The sequence below is a fragment of the Pteronotus mesoamericanus genome, unplaced genomic scaffold (genome assembly GCF_021234165.1).
Source record: "Pteronotus mesoamericanus isolate MK-2021 breed Mesoamerican mustached bat unplaced genomic scaffold, CSHL_Meso_final contig_101, whole genome shotgun sequence".
Lineage (NCBI taxonomy): Eukaryota > Metazoa > Chordata > Mammalia > Chiroptera > Mormoopidae > Pteronotus > Pteronotus mesoamericanus.
In genome coordinates this window covers 14484650-14503474 of record NW_026555001.1, presented here as the reverse complement: position 1 = coordinate 14503474, position 18825 = coordinate 14484650, and the positions used below count along the sequence as shown (strand labels likewise).

General features: G+C 52.8%; 1 protein-coding gene across 2 annotated transcripts in view; it reads left to right on the top strand.

Annotated features, from left to right (window-relative positions):
- The window catches only part of BABAM2 (BRISC and BRCA1 A complex member 2), a 347541-nt gene extending 328969 nt beyond the window's left edge, over positions 1-18572 (top strand). For both annotated transcript variants that reach the window (XM_054568447.1, XM_054568456.1), the window contains exon 12: positions 18132-18572. In XM_054568447.1, coding sequence (XP_054424422.1) covers positions 18132-18195 — 64 coding nt within the window. In that variant the 3' untranslated portion in view covers positions 18196-18572. The remainder of the gene's footprint in view (positions 1-18131) is intronic.
- Positions 18573-18825: the final 253 nt, after the last annotated feature.

The following is an 18825-nucleotide window of genomic DNA, read 5'->3' as shown; positions in this document are numbered from 1 at the left end:
GGAACACTATCAAGGAATGGTTGTCCTGGGCCCCTTTGCCCCTTATTTGCCACATCAATGCCCAGGGCTTTAAGAGCCCACTCTTGTTCTCCAGAGTTAGTTAGGGTTGCCAGTTTCAGCATTAAAAACACAAGATGCCCGGTTATCTTTGAATGTCAGATAAACAAAAAATAATGTAGTTTAAGTATATCCCATGCAGTTAGGACATAGTTACACTAAAACGTAATTTGTTGCTCATCCGTCTGACTAGCTGCGGAAGGGAGACTCATTCCGTTCCTAGGCTTCTCCCGCGGGTAACAAAGGTCCTGCATGGCGGACTTCAGCAGCGTCTTCAGACCACTTTCTGGGCAGAGACGTTGGATGGGGATGGGTGCCGCGGTGTGTGTTTGGGGGTACCAGTCTCCACGTATCCGTGGCCGCCTTCTGCAAAGCATTCAGACAGGTGGCAGAATGGAGAAAAGCCTCTGTGGCCTGATAACTTGTGTCATGGAATAAGAGCGCAGTTTCTTCCAAGAACGTTAACTGTCCCTGTGGTGTGCGTGACTTGAGTCGGCCACAGCAGGCATGGTGGGCACTGACCAAATGCTCCCGGCCCTGCCGGGTCCGAGCCTCTCAGTAGTGGAGCTGGACAGACAACCCCGCAGCCTCCCTCTGGGCCTGAAACAGGGAGGACCCAGAGCGGGAAGGTGCTGGGCCCAAAGTCACACGGCTGTTCAGAATGTGAGTCTGAACTGCAGTCTGGGCCTATTACTCTGGGTTCTTCAGAAACAATTTAGTGTGTCTGAGAACTCCCACCACACGTGTGGCCGATTTCTGAGCCTTGTCTCTGGATTACTTGGTAGCAGAGGCCTCCAGATGCCCACGCGCCTTCGTGTCTTTCAGCGCAGCCACACGTAGCCTTGATGTCCCCGTCTGCTTCAGGCGGAGTCTGTTCAGCCCCTGAGAGCGAGCCCGTGCCGGTGGGGAGCTCGCGGCACTCAGACCAGCTCGATCTCAGCCCTCCCCGCCAGGGCCTGGTGGCTGATCTCCGCCCCACCCTGACCAGGAGCTCTGCGGTTGGGGTGGAAAAATCCACCTCAGAGCAGATGGCTTTTCACCTCCGTTTCAGAGGAATAATTGGCGCACGTACCATGAGGTGAAAATTAAAATAAGGCAGGGCGTAGTTTGAGCAGAACAGCGCCCTTGGGCTTAAGAGTGACTTTGACCTATTCCTCCCAGACTAGAATGATTATCCGGCTGCCAGAGAGTTCTTAGAGGAATCACTTTATTAATGGTGTCCCTGGCGAGGCAGCGTTTGCCCTGAGACGAGCTTTATCTGCACACCCTGAGAGCAAGCCCGGCTGTGCAGTCAGAGCCAGCCCACGTGGGAGCCCGGAGCAGCCATCATGGGATCTTCCACTCTTTTTATTTTCTTGTTCTTGCCACAACCTGTCATGAGACCAAGAAAACTTGTTTTGAAAATGCTTGACAGCCAAAACAACCTGTTCTCAGCCCTGGATGAGAGGGTTTGTCCTCTTTGACCGTTTGTGTACTGTTAGATGTTTGACTAGCTGCTGACTGGAAAAAATGAATTTGCTGGGTTTTTCTCATATTGTTCACAGGCAGGTGCTAGTGGCTTTCCAGGTCCTTGTTTCCCCTTTTTTCTAGCTTCCCCAGAGACATTTTAAGACCGTGCCTGAGTCTAACTGAGGAATGAACGTTAGCAACCTACACTTACGAGGGTGTAACTGATGGTTACCCGTCTGACGGTCGCCGTCTTCCCCAGTCCTCTCAGATTTTAGCCTGCGATTTCCCACTTGCAGTTAGCCCGCTGGCTAGTGTGGCCTTTGGTGCTGGTGGCCGCCAGGCTGCAGCAGCACCGCTGTTCCTCCTGCCCAGCCATGCCCGTCTTAGTCTTGGGTGGGTCTTAAGACTGTGAAGGAATCACTCCAGTCCTCCTCTGCAAATGAAGGGTTGGACTAGATGAAGACCCGGCAAACAATAGCCTAAGGGCATAATAGCTGCCTGTTTTTATAAATAAAGTTTTATTGGAAAACAGCCATACCCATTCACTTGCATATTACGCATGGCTGCCATCACTACAGGGAAAGAATTCTAGAGACACGGTGTATGGCCTGCTAAGCTGAAAATACCAACAATCTGGTGGTCCTTTACAGAGAAAATTTGCTAATCCCTGGACTAGGTAATCCTTAGTGTTTTCAAATCCATCTTTTTATGACTTTTGATCTTGTAGCCATTCTTTTTACAGCCAGTGCTTCTGAAGTAACCAATAAGGAGCTAGCTAGAGGGGGGGGACCTCTCTCCTTTGTAGTAGTTCCATTCCAAGCATGCGTTCAGATTGTTGAAATCTGCAAAGGGCGGGGGCTTCTTTTGCTGCATGTCTGTATTTGTTTATTGATCTGATGGCTCTGTATCCATGGTGTCCGCCCGTTTTGGAAAAAAAAGGCACCCCAGCTGTGTGGGTCTGGCTTCATTCAGCAGCATCAGCAACAGTGTTCGAGGTGGGCCACCCATTTGTATCTACAGGGAGGAGAATGCTGATTTGTCTGCTTAATAACCGTGGCCGGAAAGGGAGCCAAACGCTGCATTAGAGCCTGTGTTTGCTTTAGTCTCTAAGCCGGAGCAGTGGATGGGGCAGTAGTTCAGCATGGCGGGGTAGGTGGGAGACTGGTGAGAACAAGAGTGGGTCTTGAAGATGCTTCACAAATGCAGAGACTGGGAAAGAGCTAATCCTTCTAATCTTTTAATTTACAACTAGTATCCCTGTGACAAGCACCCCAGACCCATGTTCCAGGTGCGTTATAGCGGATCAAAGCACAGAACCAAACCGTCTCAGGGCCTCTGGCCTATAAAGAACTTCTGTGCAAACTGGGAAAAGGCCCCGCTTTGGGTTGGTGCAGAGTTCAACTAATAGCTTTGCATAAGAAAAACCTGTCCCTTTTCTCTGGGCACACAGCCCTGGGAGAGCACACAGCTCAGTGAGTGGAGCAGGGGCTGGATTCGGGCCCCACTTGCGCCCTGGGCCAGACCCTTTGTGCAGGGCAGAAGCTGCACTCCCAAATGCAGCAGCCACTGCTGGTGCCTGGCATGCTAGAAGTCTGCGCGGTCCTCTCTCAGGGGCCTTGCTGGCCGATAGCAGGTGAACTCTGCTCGGCCTTGGTGTTTGAGCCCATGGCAGCCTGGGCTGGTCCCTGTCAGTGGTGCTGCACTGGGAGGTTGGCTCAGAGGCTCAGGGCTGGAAGTTAGGTGCCCCGAGGCTCGGTCCTCTCCCAGCAGGCATGTAGGCACCGCTCTGGTTTAGGTCCTGGCTCTTCTCTGCCAACCTCTGACCTAAAACTGGCTCAGCTTAGGGAATGCACATGATTTTCCACACAATTCTGTCTCAAAGGTGACATGCTAGCAGCACAAAGACATGTGTTTTCAGAGGTCCAGAATAGACAAGCTCGTGGTGATGGGACTGACCTCCCCGCCCCGAGCGTGGGGCACACGCTGCCGAGTGTGCGCTGACGACACTGCCTGGACACCCTCCTCTGCAGGGCGTGTCGTCAGAGCGGGTTTGAAAGGCTGTGATGAACTCCCTGTGGGTGAGACGGCTTTGTGGTCAGATCTGATTTCCACCTCTCAACTGACATTGAAAATTGTATCTGGGCCAGCCATGTGGGCAAATTTTGAAAAATTCCTAACCCACCCTTTTCTTTCTGCATCTATCAGCGGTTCCCAGCAGCTCAGAGGCTGGAGAATTGAAGCAGGAGAAATGCTGGGGCCCGTTACAGCTGAGAGCTCAACATTACTTCCTGTCCCCTTTCTTAGTTCTGACAGGCTACTGGGACCAGCAGGGAATGTAGTTTGCCGTGGTCCTCAGCCTTTAAACTGTGCAGAGCACCGCGCTAGGGAATGGTTAGAGTCCTGTGGTCGAGAGCACGTCTCTGTGTGCCCTAAGAGACACGAGAGGGAGGCTGCACCCTGTGGCAAAAGCAGATAGGGGCCCAGTGCAGTCCGCCCCAGGGGAATAGTCCTGAATGCTAGCTGGCCCCGGGGGCCCAGGGCCTGAGGGAAGGAACTCTCCAGTTAGCAAATGTTTTCAAAATTAAACACTTACTGCTCTCAGTCACCAAGCCCACGATAATGCCCCTCACTTTTAGCTACAGGTGCTGTGTATGGCCAGACATGGGGTTGAGAGCAGCACTCGGCAGGGTCCGTCTGGTGGAACATGGGTGCTCCAGAGCCTTTCCAATGGGGCATGGGTGCCCCTAGACCCCTTCTTGTGGAATGTGGTCGCCCCAGAGCCATGCCCTTCCTGCTCTAAGCCTGTGACCACAGAAGGCACAGAAGACCCTCCCGGGCTGGCATGTGCTGTCCCTGGGCACTGGCTCGCAGCCAGACCCCACTGTGCCTTTACCATGTGCCTCTGTTGCATAGACATGATTGTTGCTTGAATTAAAATGAGGTAATTTTGAAAGCATATTGTCAAATACCAAGTGTGAAGGTAGTTTAGTTTATTTACTCATTCAACAACTGTTGAATGCTTACTGGGTACAGGCGCTGGTCCCAGGCGTCCCAGGCCCCTCATAAACAGGCTCTATTCTGTAAATCTTTGTTGAGTGAATGTGACACAGGAGTTGGTCACAGGGTGTTTATGTAGCTATGAGATGGGAGTGGAGGATGGGAGGAAAGGAAACGAATGTGGTTTGAGTCCTTACTGTGTGCCTGGTACTGTCGCCTCACAACAACCTCATCAGTCCTGTGGGTCCATTGGAGAGAAAATACAATATGTGGAGACTCAGGAAGTAACTTACCAAGACACGCAGGTACTGAGTGACAGAGACATGTCTGAATTCAAGTCTCTCTGACTCCAAAGCCCATGTTCGTCCCTCTGAATGGGTGGGAATGGTTGGAGGGTGTTCTCATTGCCCGAGATTGGCCCCAGCAGGTTCCCTCCCTTGTCCATTTTTTTCCTCCCAAGGATTCCCCAGATCAACGACCCAGGCCAAATCCAAACCAAAAATGATCCCCCCTGATTCTTGGCCAGAAGGCTGGAACCGCTTGCAGTCAAAGCAGAATGAGGCTCCATTACCGCAAGCCAAACCTCATGCTCACATGGGCGCGGGTTTCAGGAAAACAGCAGCCTTTGATGCGCATTCAAAATTCCTTCCTTGGTGAGGCCCTGCGAGAAAAATCTCACCCGCACAGTGACTCGGGCAGAAGGAGCGCAGGCATCTTCTCAGGCTCAGAGCTACTAGCAAGGACCCAGACTCATTCGAGGGAGCTGTTGGTTTCCCCAGAGGATCCAGCTTTTTGAAATAAAATTTTTAAGGACCTCATTGGCCCTTCTCGCCCTGCCTGCATCCCGAGGCCGCCCTCGCCGCCAACTCCTTGGAGAAGAAGGTAAGCACAGAGCCCGTGTCCTCGTGTCTGTTCCCAGCACCACTTTTCTGAAGTTTAGCACCAAGTATTTATTCTAATAAAGAAAACAGTAAAAAAGAAGAAGAAGAAGAACTAAAGAAGTTATTGCCTGGCTTGGTCTCCAAAACCTGTCCCTGCAATTGGCAGTCATTGCCTAGACTTCCAGATTTAGATTTAGGGAAGAAAAAAGGATATTTATTCATCTGGTCAGTCAGTCATTCAGCAGAAAATTAGGGTATTTCTGTGTCCCTGAGGTGCAGCCCCCAGAAATGAACACAGAAGCCTCTGGTATCTATACCCAAGGGGGGAATCTAAAGAGCTACACTTAAAGCTGGGCAGACCCAGGGCTCCAGAGCCAGCAAGCCCCAGGGAGAGCCTGCCCACAGTGCTCAGGAAGGCAGCCTGGCCTCGGAGGCAGGAGCACATGATAGAGGCCTCAGCTGCATCCCCTCTCCGTTCACAAGGCCCCACTGAACCTCGGCAGGGGTGAGCCACCATGCCCTGCCCAAAGCTGACCACAGAAGCAAACGGCGTGTATAGAAGAGAGATCAACTGGCAGCCCCAGACAATTCAGGTGGAATTGTTTTGTTCAAGACGGCAAAAGTAAGGCCCACGGGTGGGAGTTTCCCAGGGACTGATTTCAGTTCAGGAGAAGGAAGAACATTGTAACTTAGAAACACCCTTTGGGAATGAGCTGTCCCTCACAAAAGATACTCAGGCAGAGGTTGGAGGATCGCCCCTGGAAGTGCTGTTAGGGCAAGTCCTGCCTTGGACAAGATCCTAAGATCTCTTCCAACTCTGTCTCTGATTAATACCAAATGAGGGCTCAGCAATTCATGCCGAGGAGCTTCAGAGGCAGGACAAGTGACTGCGCTGGAGTTGGCGGTGGCAGACTCTGTGGAGGGCTTAACGCTTGTGCCAGGCCTTGGGGGTGGGTAGGTTTGGAGTAGACAGGAGGACCCCCAACATGTTCCATGGTTCAGGAAAGCACCCTTAACCTGCAAAGTAAAGGGACTCCTACCTACCTGGCTCCCAGGGTTGCAAATGGGAATTAATTATTGTTTGTGATATACTTTAAGATACCCCGATGAAAGACTTTGTATAAATGCAAATTATTATTATTGTCATTAAAGATGCTAGACGTCTGGCCTGCTGGATAATGCCCTGTTTCAGCCCTGAGTAGGAAAGAGGTCGAACCCCAGGCAGAAAGTTTGTTCCGGTTGTTCCAGAGCAATGGCAGCAGAAAGGAGCTGGCCGAGGAGGGCTGGGCCCATGGCTGTGAAAGCAAAGCCGCCGACCCCCAACCAGGGTTGGCGCGCGCCCCCTGCTCTGGGAGTCAAGCGCCCATGTGCCCTCAGAGGGCTGGGCCGCACTCAGGCTCACTCCTTGACTGCTGCTGGAAGCAAAGCTTCACTAACTAGTCGAGGAGCCAGCTGTGAATGAGTGAGTTTGTGGTGGTTCGGTGCTCTGAAGGATGGAAGGAAGGCGGCCAGGATGGATGTTGGCCATCCATCCTTGCAGTCCTTTCTGGAGACTCAGGGAGACATATGGAAACCCACACATGTGCAGTGCCTTTGACGATGCTTCTCAAGGCTCCTGAGGGCACCCCTGTAGCGAAGCCCAGGAGAGGTCATTATTAATTACTGCTTCCACTTCAGAAACTGTCTCTGGCTGAAGTGCTTGGATTGATACCAAAGCAAGAATAAGAATAACGGATAATAGTATATTAGACCTGGAAGTGAACTAGGAAGACATCCCTTCACTTTATGGGTGAGGCCTCTGGGACACAGAGAGGGGACATGCCCATCCAAGGTCGCAGAGCAAGTAAGGAGTGGGGCCAGAATCACAACTCAGGCCTCCCTGTTTCTAGTGCACAGCTCAGTTATGTTAGGATACCTACCTACCATTTTATAGCACTTTATGGATATAGTGCTTTTATACTCAAGGAACTTTCTGGGGCCCTTATTTGGAGAACACTTGCGGTGCCTCCCATGTGCTGCTGGCGGATTGCACGTGCCCTTCGTGCTCGTTCTCCCTCCTCCTCCTCCCAGACACCCGGGCCATCCCCATCCTTCCAGGGCGCGTTAGTATCATCAGGACCCAGGTGGACAAGTAAGAGGGAAGTCAGGTTCATCCCTGCTGTGCATTGTTACCAGAGTCATAATTCTGCTGAAAAGCCACCCTACACAGGTCTCTAGAGAGGGATAAAGATACCAGTCGACACCTCCATGTAGAAGGGGTTGTAAGAACGAATGTAGGTGTAACAGGGGTTGGCAGTAAATAACTCTGTTTCACTACCAGGCCATTGGTAATTCCAGTTCTAATGGAGGAAACTAAAAAATAGCTTAGATGTTGTTGGGGCGGGGCAGGGATCACCAAATCAAAAAGAAATGTAGATATCACCTATCTCGCTCCATGGTATAGATGAGGAAACGGAGGAGTGACTCAGTGTCGTGCAGCATTTCCAGCATTTCGGAAGGCTGAGCCCTGGACTCCAAGCTCACCCCCAGTGCTCTCCCCACTGGAAGTCCTGGCAGTGTGGAAAGAATGTGCGCTTTGAAGTCGAGCAGCTCTGGAACATAAATAGCTTTGCCATTTATTAGATGCATGATCTTCCAAAATTTGCTTTGCATCTCTGACTTGTCGATTTCTCGTTGGCAAAAATAGAGAGAGTAATCCCTAACTGGTAGCAGGCCCATCAGGAGGAGTAAGTGTAAAAGAGTATAGATAAAAACACATCACATGATGTCTGGCATGTGTTAGGCACCTCCCTTCCTTTATACTCCTGACTTCCAGACTTTTACCACAATCCACAGGAAGACGTTTATTTTATATGCTAATCCAGTGTATATAACTGAAACAAACGTTTCACACAAAAAATACTCATCCTTGCCACATGTGATGTATTCTTCTTTTATTTAATTTTATTTGAATGCTGTTCAGGACCCACTAAATTGATTGCACAACGCTCGTGGATCACACCCACCATGTGAACAAGCCTATTTGATGCCACGGGTGGCTGTCATTTTTCCGCACTGGATGTGTGTTCCTCCTTTCCTTTCTGTAACTGGCACATGGGGCCACAGAGCTACCCGTCGACAGCACGTGTGGGGCCCTGGGCTGGTGCTGAGCAGAGTGGGCCCCGCAGACCGACAGGGCAGGGGAGCTCCTTCTCCTGTGCCCTTCCCTCCCTCTGCAGTGCTCCTCAGCGTGACCGAGAAGACCCTGAAGGGCCTCCGCCTGCCCGCAGGCCTGCTTCCTCCTGCTGCCTGCCATGGGACCTTCCCATGCCCCAGCCCAGCTCCCGTGGAGCACCTGGCACTCCAGCAGGGAGGGCGGGCCTCTGGCTTCACCTCCCATGGAAGAGCTTCTTTATTTGGAATTGCTGTTTTTCTGCCTGTAGGCCCAGAGAGCCAGGTACCTGGGGAGGTTTTTTCAGTGGCCAGGCGGGGGGCGATTAGAGTGAAATGAAGCTGCACCATGGCCATCCTTGCTGCCCCTCCCCCAGATCTTCAGGGGGTATCTGTGGACACCCAGCCAGGAGGGCGAATGCCCAGAGTGCTGGAGCAACCACACGCTGTGCCTGAAAGAGCCGGCAGGGGCCTGAACCGCTGCGGGAGGTGTGAGCTGTGGCCTCGAGAGGCTGAGTCCAGAGGGAGAAACCAGGCTTGTAGCCAGGCAGACAGCACTCCAAAGCCCCAGGGAGGCTTTCTGGGAGGGGATGGTGCTTTTATGCCCCAAAGGGCTGGTCTCCTCAACGCTCTGTCAGTCCTTCGGGGGCCTGGCGCTTGCCTGCAGAGGCCGCTGCCTGGCAGTGCTGAGCAGAAGCCTTGAGGCACGTCCCCGCCAGCGTGAGGCTTGGGTGCTGGACTGCACACTGGCCAGGACTCACACTCCGCCTGGTCAGCGCTGCTGGGACCCTGAGCACTTCCCCTCTGAAGTCCGTCCTTTGGTTTTTCCCCTCGTGCTGACTAAGAAGGAAAGGGTAATTTGTGATTTTGGCAGTGACTCACTGCCCCAGCAGGCGACCAGCTTCTCCCTGGCAGCCCCATGCAGGTGGGCTGCACGAGCAGAGGACCGGGGGTGCCTGCTGCCAAGGGCCCTGCCACGCGAGGCACGCCTGGCAGGCGCAGATGGGGAAGCACAATGAGCATGGGGCCGCGGCTCTGCGCTGGGGTCCCGGGCCCCGGGCAGCACCATCTCTCTCAGTTCCCTGCACCCACCGTCGGGCCTTTGCCCAGCCAGGGGCACGCCATCGTATTCGCTGACCCCTCACCCCAGGACCCCGCCTTTCCCAGCAGCCACACTGTCACCCCCTCCTCCCAGCCTCTCATCAGGTAGGTTCATGATGGAAACAACATCAGCCTGAGAGTAAGGAGACAGGGAGGACTGGCTCGGACTCTGCTTACTGGTTCTGGGGCCTTGCTAGGTCAGCCCCAGGGGCCTTCATTCATCCATGCATGCACGCATGCATGCACCAAGTTGACATGCACCTGCTGGGGAGCCCTAGGAAGGTGAGCACCATGGGCACTAAGGCCGACCTCTCCCCGGACGCTGTCCTCCGAGAGCTCACAGAGGAGACCTGTGCTGACAGTGGCGTTATCGTACGCTGGGTCAGAGGGACCATCCACTTCTCTGGCCCTCAGCTTCCCTTCTCTGTAACGACTGGACTCTATGAACTCTGAGGTTTTTTTCTGTTACAAAACTCTATAACTCTAGAGTTCACCTTTAAATAAGCCAGATGTTTACATTTGTTTGAGAAATATTTACTGAGCTGCTGTGTTGGGCGGTATACTCAAAGGTAGGGCGCAAAGATGGATGAGAGAATGGTTGGGATGAGACAGACACAGGCGCACAGCGATGGAGCCCGGAGGAGGGAGGCAGCCTGTGGCTGGGGGGGGCTCGGGAGCCTGCGAGGGCTGCCCTGGCCCTCCCTAGCACTTGGCCAGCTGGCCCTCCCCCGCCCGCCTCCCCCTTCTCAGACACTTCACAGCGAATGCCCGGGGAGCAGAGCTGCGGCAGCCCTGGGAGCGGGGCTGGCCCCGCAGCTGCAAAGCCGGCTGCGAGCGGCTCGGGCCCAGAGGAACTGGCCAGGCTCCAGGGGGCCTCCTTGGAGTGCCTCAAAAGGAGAGAGAACTAGTAGGTAATTTTGATCATTTTAGAAAAGCATTTAAAAATACCCTATGATTTAGAAGAAGCCAGATTTCATCCCAATACTTTGATGTCTAGAAATGGATCCCAGTTGGTTGAAGTTCTCCTAAACAGCTTTTGATTTAATTCAACACATACTGAGACTACGGTCTCAGACACATCACAGGCGAGGAGCCCGAGCTGTGTAAGACATCGTCTAGACACCAGCCTCAGCATCTCAGACCGGGGGCCGACCTGGCTGGGCCTGAGATCGGAGGCCCCGTGTGCCATGGAATTCAGCAGAGGGTAGATTGATTCCAGCTGAGGACAAGGGCCACCTCCTGACACTGAGCTCTGCTCTTTCGTTCTCAGTATGATATCAAGCCTCTGCATTGCAAGTGTGTTAATTTTCTTGTTTTGCAAGTTTGGACCCCTTAAAAGTGAACCAGGCCCGCTCAAGGGTTGGCACATTTCGGGAGACTCTGTCTGTGAACCAGTCACAAGCACTCGTTTGTTCCTAAAGCCGGGCTGACATGGCCTGGGGCTCAGCTACAAAATAAGCTCCCATCGTGCCAGGTCTTCACGGGGGCCCTTGGAGGGTTCTGGGTGAAGGGCACTGAAGTAGAACCGGTCTCTTTGTAGAGATCTTATTACAACGATGACCCCTTTGACATGGGGAGAGTAACCCCAAATGAGTCACTATTTACAGTGGCCGTTCGGGACAGTGAGGACGAGGCAAGACCACGAGGAATAATTAGCAGGACTTGACTTACACTATTTACAGGACTGCTTTGATTTTTCAGACCACAATCGGTTTTCATATGAGTGATTGAAAACATGTGCCAGTTGAAGTCACCGCTGCAGAAGAAAACTGGAAAAAGAAATGAGCCTTAGATGTTTTGGAACTTGCCTCTATTTGCCAGAGTGAATTCTGACTTGATTTATATGTTCTCATTTTCCTGACAATGAGGGTCGTGTCCCTGAACCGCTTCTCCCGCCCGCCCCGCCCCGCCACCACGTTGGCCTGACTCTGGCAGACATCGTAAGGCTCATCTTATGATTGCCCAGAGAAAAGCATTTTTGAATTCCAGAAAGAGTCTACTTTTGGTCCTATTTTGGAAGAAGGCATTTTTTTAGGCTCTTGCAAAATAAAAAGTCCTAAGTAAGTGAGGCTAAAGGCAGCAAGACCACAGGCTCTACGCCACATTGCCGTGCTCCTGTGGGAAGATGTGCTTCAGTGGCACTGGGACCACGGGGACCCTTGGCAGGTGTCTACTAAACTCGCGAAGCTCGCTTTCCCACTGGCAAAACGGGAGCGTGGCTGCCACCACGCTGGCCCAAAGGAACTGCTGTGAGCCCAGCTGTGCGCGCAGCCTGCCTCATGCGGCTCCTTCTTTTGCCCAGAGTCCCCAACCTCTTCACACTTAGAGTCTGTTTTTATTTTCACTTTCTTAAAGCTGTATTGATTCAGATTTTCAGATGTTGATTGCATGGATTGTTTTATTCTTTCAAAAAGCTCCACCTAATAAATTAAGAACTATGTTTCCAGTAGGGAAACCCCTGTCGATGAGACGTTGCTGAACAAAGATTTCTAACTGCCTTCCCCCAAGGCCTCTGAGGAGGTTCCTGAGGGCCTCCTGTCGAAACGCTTTTCAGTGCCCCCAGAGCCCCTTCCTCAGAGCACACGGACTCCTGGATTCCTCACGCACTGCCTCCCTGGACAGCTGACCGTGATCTTCCTGACTGCAGACCTCCTGTGTGGTGGGTGGCGGCGGGGAGGGGGGTGGGCAGCCATCCCGCATGAACTGCCTGTAGCGTTCTGCGCTGTTCATCACTAACCCGGTCCCGCTTGTGAAAAAGTGTCCCGGAAAATCACCTCACTGCACTGCCACCACTTGTGACACAGTGGGCCCTGCCTTTGGCCACTGCCCTGATTTAACAGATGAAGAATCAAGACACAGTAAGGTCACATGGATAGCTTAGAAGCATAGCTGGGCAGCACTTAGAGATCATCGAGTATAGATCTTCTCATTGCAGGTGAAGAGACTGAGTCCCAGTTCCCAAAGTGGTCACAAGACGGGGTCTGGGCCAGAGCCCACGCCTTCTCCCTCATGGTTCAGTGCTCTTTCTACCTCCCCTCTGTCTCCCTGTTATGAATCAGAAAAACATCTATTTGAGCCCAACTTCAGTACCCCCATCATGAAGGAGCCCCAAGATTTTTTTTTTTAATTTATATTTATTGACTTGAGAGAGGGGGAGAGAAACATTGATTTGTTGTTCCACTTATTGATGCATCCATTGGTTAATTCTTATATGTGCCCTGCCTGGGGATTGAACCTGCAACCTTGGCAGGTCTGGACGATGCCCAAACCAATCAAGCCTCCTGGCCAGGGCAGAGCCCCATGATTCTTAAACCTCCACAGCTTCGGCCTCCTCCCTGACAAAGCCTTTGACGAGAGCCTCACACAGGAGCACATGTGCCGGCTTAGACGCACAGGACATGCTGGCGCCTCTCACTGCAGAGCTCATCCTTAGATACCATAGTATGTCACTAATAGCTCTGAACTGGCTTTCAAGAGATGCACAGTGTCCCAGTGACTTGGGCTGGACATTCATCCCCGAGGTTGGCCATCCCTGTGCCTCCAACTGCCAGCTCCATATATTAAGTGAAAAGTGATCCAGGAAGCCACAGGGGAAAGAATGAACTGAGGGCAATGACCCTGGGACTTCTCTTTCCAGAAAAGGTCCATTTGTCCCCTCAGATGCACAGCCTCTCCCTTTCAGACCCAACTGGGTTAACAGTTGAACTCTATTGATCATCTGTTATGACAGGCACTTGGACCATCTCATGTGATCCTCACGAGGATCACCCTTTAGGTATTATTTCCCCCTCTATAGTTGACAAAACTAAAGAGGTGAGTCACTTGCCCAAGTGATAGTACCAGTGGGGAGCAGGGCCCAGCCTGGAGCCCAGGTGAGGTGGGCCCCAGAGCCCCCCAACACCACCTGCCCCTCACAGCCTGCCACCTACAGGGCCCTGGAGATCATCCGGCTTGGCCCCCTGCTTTGTAGATAAGCCCAGAGAAGAGAAGAAATTCCCCTCTGGATCCAAGAACTAGAAGAACAGAGCCCCCCCGCCCCGAGCACGTCACGTAGTTCCCCGACCCTGGCTTCAGGGAGTCCGTGGGCTCTGCCCCCTGCTCTGCCCGTGAGCTGAGGCCTGGGCAGAAGCAAGTACTGCTCCCATTCATGGAAAACCTACCCAGCCGCAGCCTGGGGTCCGCTCTTTCAGCTCCGCTCTCCTAACCTGAGACCCTGGGGTTGGCCTGAGGCCTGACTATAAAACCGGAGCAGAGGGACCGAGCTTAGTGAAGGCGGCCGGAGCGCCCCTTTGTCCTGAGGCGCACTGAGCGCCTGCTCGTCTGAAGACGAAGCCCCTTTCAGTGAGGGCGGAGTGAGGAGCTGGGCGGCCTCGGGCCCCTCTCTTGCTGCCCACCCTGGCCAGTTCCCAGGGAAGTGAGGGGTCCTTCCCTCCCCACCCGGTGTCAACACTTCGTCTTTGGGTCAAAGAGTTTTTAAAAGGTACATAACCAGTGCCGATGGCAAGATATACTCCTGGCAGCTGTCCATTTTCTCCAATAAAGAAGTGAAATAAATGAAACTAGTGCTTTAAAAAAAACCCTCTCCGTGGGTGGGGAGCCCGGTGTCATTTTGCCGGGCCACCTCCTCCCCTGCCGTGACTGACCTCCTGAGGACCGCTGAGAGGCACTCACAGCGGCCGTGGCATTGTGCCTGGGAACAGCCCTCCACACGACTTCCCCTCCGGGTCACGCAGTTTGCCCTGGCAGGGGAAGCCCAGGACAGAACAGGAAACTTCAGAACTTTCTGAAGGAGGAAAGAGCTTGTTGGAAGGCGTGCTTCCTCCCACCAAGACCTTTTGCTCTAAGCAGCTTGTACTGCTGCAGCCCCTTCCCCTAGGAGTTTCCAAGGAAAAGCTAAGCTGCTCTTTCCTCCTCCATGTCCTCTCTTGCAAGCGCAGTCCCAGGGTGGGCTTATCCCCTTGCCTCACCATAGGGAAGTGGAGCTCGGGGCATCTCACTCGAGGTCCAGGGCGCTTTCTGCCTTGTCACAGTCCCCCTTTCCATGGGGACCATTGTAGCGTGGTCCAGTGGGTGGGTAAGGGCTCCAGGGTCTTAAGTCTCAGAGGAGGTGGCAGTTCAGCTGTCTCAGGGCCATGCTGAGCAAGATGTGGATGAAGGAGGGAGCTTTATCTTTCTCTCTCACTAGTTGTTGGCATGAATCTTGAGAGCCGGCTGCATTTTTCTTCAGCACCTAAATATTACATGTATCTGCTTCCCAGGGTTGCTGTCTCCCACCTTCTTAGACGGTGTGTAATGGACGGGCCTGGACTGTCTGCTTCTTGCAAACTGGTGGCCACCGGTAGTTCCCTTACCGACAGCCCGAGAGGCCCTGCTGAGTGCTGTCTGTGGGCAGGCCTGTAGGGTCCCCGAGAAGGGACGCGTTGTCTGCTTTCCAGGGCTGGCAGCGGCCCAGCAAGTAAGATGTGAGCACTCATGACAGATGCCCCAGGAGATGCAGTGTCTGTGTGCAGGAGGAGAACCCTGGTGACCGGGGAAGACTTGATGGGGACAAGGGCGTTTGGCCTGAGCATGAATAAGGCCTGGAGGCGAAAAATGGCATGTGTTGGGCAAGAGCAAGTGGCCAATTTTTGAGGGGCAGAGGACCCTTGGCTCTCTCAGCTTCTCAAAGTGGCGGGGGGCAGGGGGACTGTTTTTTAACTTGTTGTGGAGCCAGAAAATGACAATCAGTGAGTGCCAGGGTGCAAGGGGGTGGTGACAGAGGCCCGTACGCGGAGAGGAGTCACCTAGTTGAGGCAGAAAGGTGAGGTAAACCTGTGTCCAGGCGAGAAACAGGCTTCTGCAGCAGATTTGTTGAAGAGCGTCATGGCCGAGAGCCAGGGGGTGTCAGGAAGGAGAGAGGACATTGGGGAGCAAGAGGAAGAACCTGTAGGATGAACCCACCACAGAGGTTTAGGGAGAAATGGGAACGGGGTGGTGTCACAAGTACAAACGGGCCAAAGCACTTCAAATACCGATTGCTGAGGGACACTTCATTTGGAACAAACACAGTGATTCCAATGACGAAGAGACAGCCAGGTCACGGGGCCTGGAAGGCTGGGAGAGAAGTGAGGGCTGGGGTCCCCGATTGTGTGGGTCTCTGCTGAGGGCAGTGTGCGCCTGAGAGGAGCCAGGCTGGGCCGGAGGGGGCAGAAGCGGGGCAGGACGGGGGAGATGCCTGGTGAGGGGGGTGGCCCATCTGAGAGTGGGGAAGGAGACCTGTGATGTGCCGTGTCACACGAAGGACTGCTTCCAGGGGGAGGCCCCGACATCTCAGTGCTCCTGCGGGCTGCAGAGGCTAGGACTGAGAAAGCCAGAGCAACGGGTGAAATTCAAAAACCGGTTTCAGTGGACTTGGTGTTGGGGGAGGGGAGGCATTGAGTGTCACCCGTAACGGCATTGTGCCCTGATCTGGGCATAGCCCCGGGCCCATTGAGTCGCTGGGGGATTCCTGTTGGAATTTTCACGACCCCCGAGCACCTCTTTTCCCTCCTCACTGCTTCAGCAAATCTGCGTGCTGTCTTCCGGTTAGCCGCTCCGCTCTTCTTGCTGGTGCCTTTGAGCTCCCCAGGGCCTGGAGCCCAAGCTTATTAGAACCGTAGCCTAAATAAAATGGGCTGTGGGAGGCCCCCTGGTGCGAGGTGCACAAGGCCTTTGAGTACTGGTGATGAGTCTTCTTGGTGGCCCTTCCTAAAGTTCATGTCACAGTTCTGAGTGAGCCACTTATGGGTAAGTGTGACTTCTCTGCCCTTGTAAGAGTCAGGGGCAGAGGAGGGAGAAGTAGGAGGCAAGCCTGGGTGACCAGAGCATGGGCTGCCCACCCTGACCTGTCCAGCGGCTTCCCCCTGCACTTGCTGTGTTTAGTTCCCAGTTCACAGCAAGCTGTCCCAGGCCCCCACGCCACTGCTCCTGCTGCGTCTTTCTCCTAGAGCCCCTGTAATGCCCACCCTACCTCCACCTGCACTGATTACCACAGATGGGTGCCTAATGGCCCCACCCTAAGTTCTTTGACCACCTCAGTTGGTGTTACATTTGTGTCTGTCGCCTCCTCTAAACCAAGATCTCCAGGGGAGCAGGTGCCACTTCTGTGTCATTTCACAACCGCGGGCACCTCATGGAGTGCCTACACAGAGGAGGCCCAGCACATGCCCCTGTCCTGATGCATAGTGTAGCGCCTGCTTCTACAGATTTGGACCTGGGTGTCAGGGAGGCCAAGCACCGGGCAGGTCTGCCCTAGACCCCGTCTTTGGCTGGGGAAGGTTCTCTTGATACCCACCTGGCTTTCTTTCCAGGAGACCAAACTGTATATACAAGATCTGTCCAGAAGGTCTCCAGCCATGTACTATGAAAAATAGAGACATTTATTGAAGAAGATACAAGAAGCATCGTACATAGGACAATGACGCCTCAGTCCCCCCTCTTCAAAGTAGGCACCTTGGGACCTCACACAGTTCTCCCAGTTGCCATTAACTGCCCAGTCATATTTTTCTGAATCTCATCAACAGTCTGAAATCTTCCCTTCCAAAGGTGATTTTAGTTTTGGGAAAAGCCAGAAGTTGCAGGACACCAAATCTGGGCTGTAGGGGGCTGAGTCACCTGGGTGATTTGATGTTTCACCAAAAAACTCTGCACAAGACATGATGCATGAGCAGGTGCATTGTTGTTCTAAAGCTGCCAATCACCACTTGCCCGTAGCTGCGGCCTTCTGAATCATCCAAATAGCTTGTACAGAGGAATGTTCAAGCTTAATGCAAAATTTGATGCAGATTTTTTGCTCTACTTGCTCATTTTGAATGCAACAGCCACACAGTTCACATGCTCACTCGACAGTGTCTACCACTCCCACTGATTAGTACAGTGAAGTTGTCATTGTTCACACATGCACATTCCAGTCCACTCTTTGCTGCCAGGTTACATCAATGTTGTGCAAACTGTTCTTGTTATATTAACAATGGCCAGACTTTTTCTGGACAGACCTCATGTGTTTGGAAATAAATGGAGACCACGGATAACTTAGAAATCTTTTTTGTTAGACACTCTTTGTCTACATGAAGTCAAAGATCCAATTAAGTAGAAAGTACAACCCTCTTGATATTTCAGATCACAACAAAGACTGGGTAGTGACCTGGTCAGTCTCTGGTTTATAGTTTGAACAGATCTTGTCTTTGGCCTGGGAAACAGCAGGCAGAAGCTGAGTACTGATGTCTAATAGGAATTGGCAGCCAGGAAGATCTTTGTACAGGCCCTTTAAATATTCGTGCAAGATAGCACAATAGTGAAGTGCGTGTACCTCCCTTGGAAAAATCCAGAAGGCTTTGCATCAGCAGGAAGGAAAATCCAACCCGAGATGCATGAACAATAAATAACAACTGTTCTGAGTTAGGTTGAAAGCTCTGAGTTGCACTTTTTTCAAGTTGTTTGTGCTAACCACAGTTTTTTTCTCCATCTCTTTCCCACCAGGGCTTATTTCAAAACCTTTGTCCCTCAGTTCCAGGAGGCGGCCTTTGCCAATGGAAAGCTCTAGGAAACACCAGTCTTGAGAGGTGGCCAGCCAGACTGCTCTGTCCACATGCGTGTCAGCACACACGGCCGCTTCCTGGAAGCCACTTGGAATGTCTTCATGGCAGCAATTCGCTCACACAGCAGCTTTGCGAGCCCCGGCTGGAACCCGAACTTGAGCTGGCTGGCGGTAACCCATCCTCAAGCCCCCCCGCCCCCACCTCTGGTTGCTCCCTCTTTGTTTTCTTCAGTATGTTTCTCAGTTGGAAGAAATAAAGTCACAAAAGTCATGACGCAATATTTTTCCAGGGAAAGTGAGACATCATAAATGCACACACCCTTATTCTTTGTCTTCTAAGACCTCTTTGAAGTTTTAAGATTAAACCCTCCTTTGCCTTTTCCACCCCCTGAAACTAGTGTCGTGTGTGTGTGTGTGTGTGTGTGTGTGTGTGTGTGTGTGTGTCATTTACACCCCAACATTTCCCATTTGGGGCCGTTCCTCCATTGGAAAAGGTGCTGCCTGAATGAACCTGGCCAACTTGCACCACTTCAGCCATCCACTCAGCCAGGCCCCAAGGTGGAGCTCAGAACAACTGGGTTCCAGCACCACGCCCTTCCTCCCCGCACAGCTCCCTGGGCACCGCCCATCCTGACC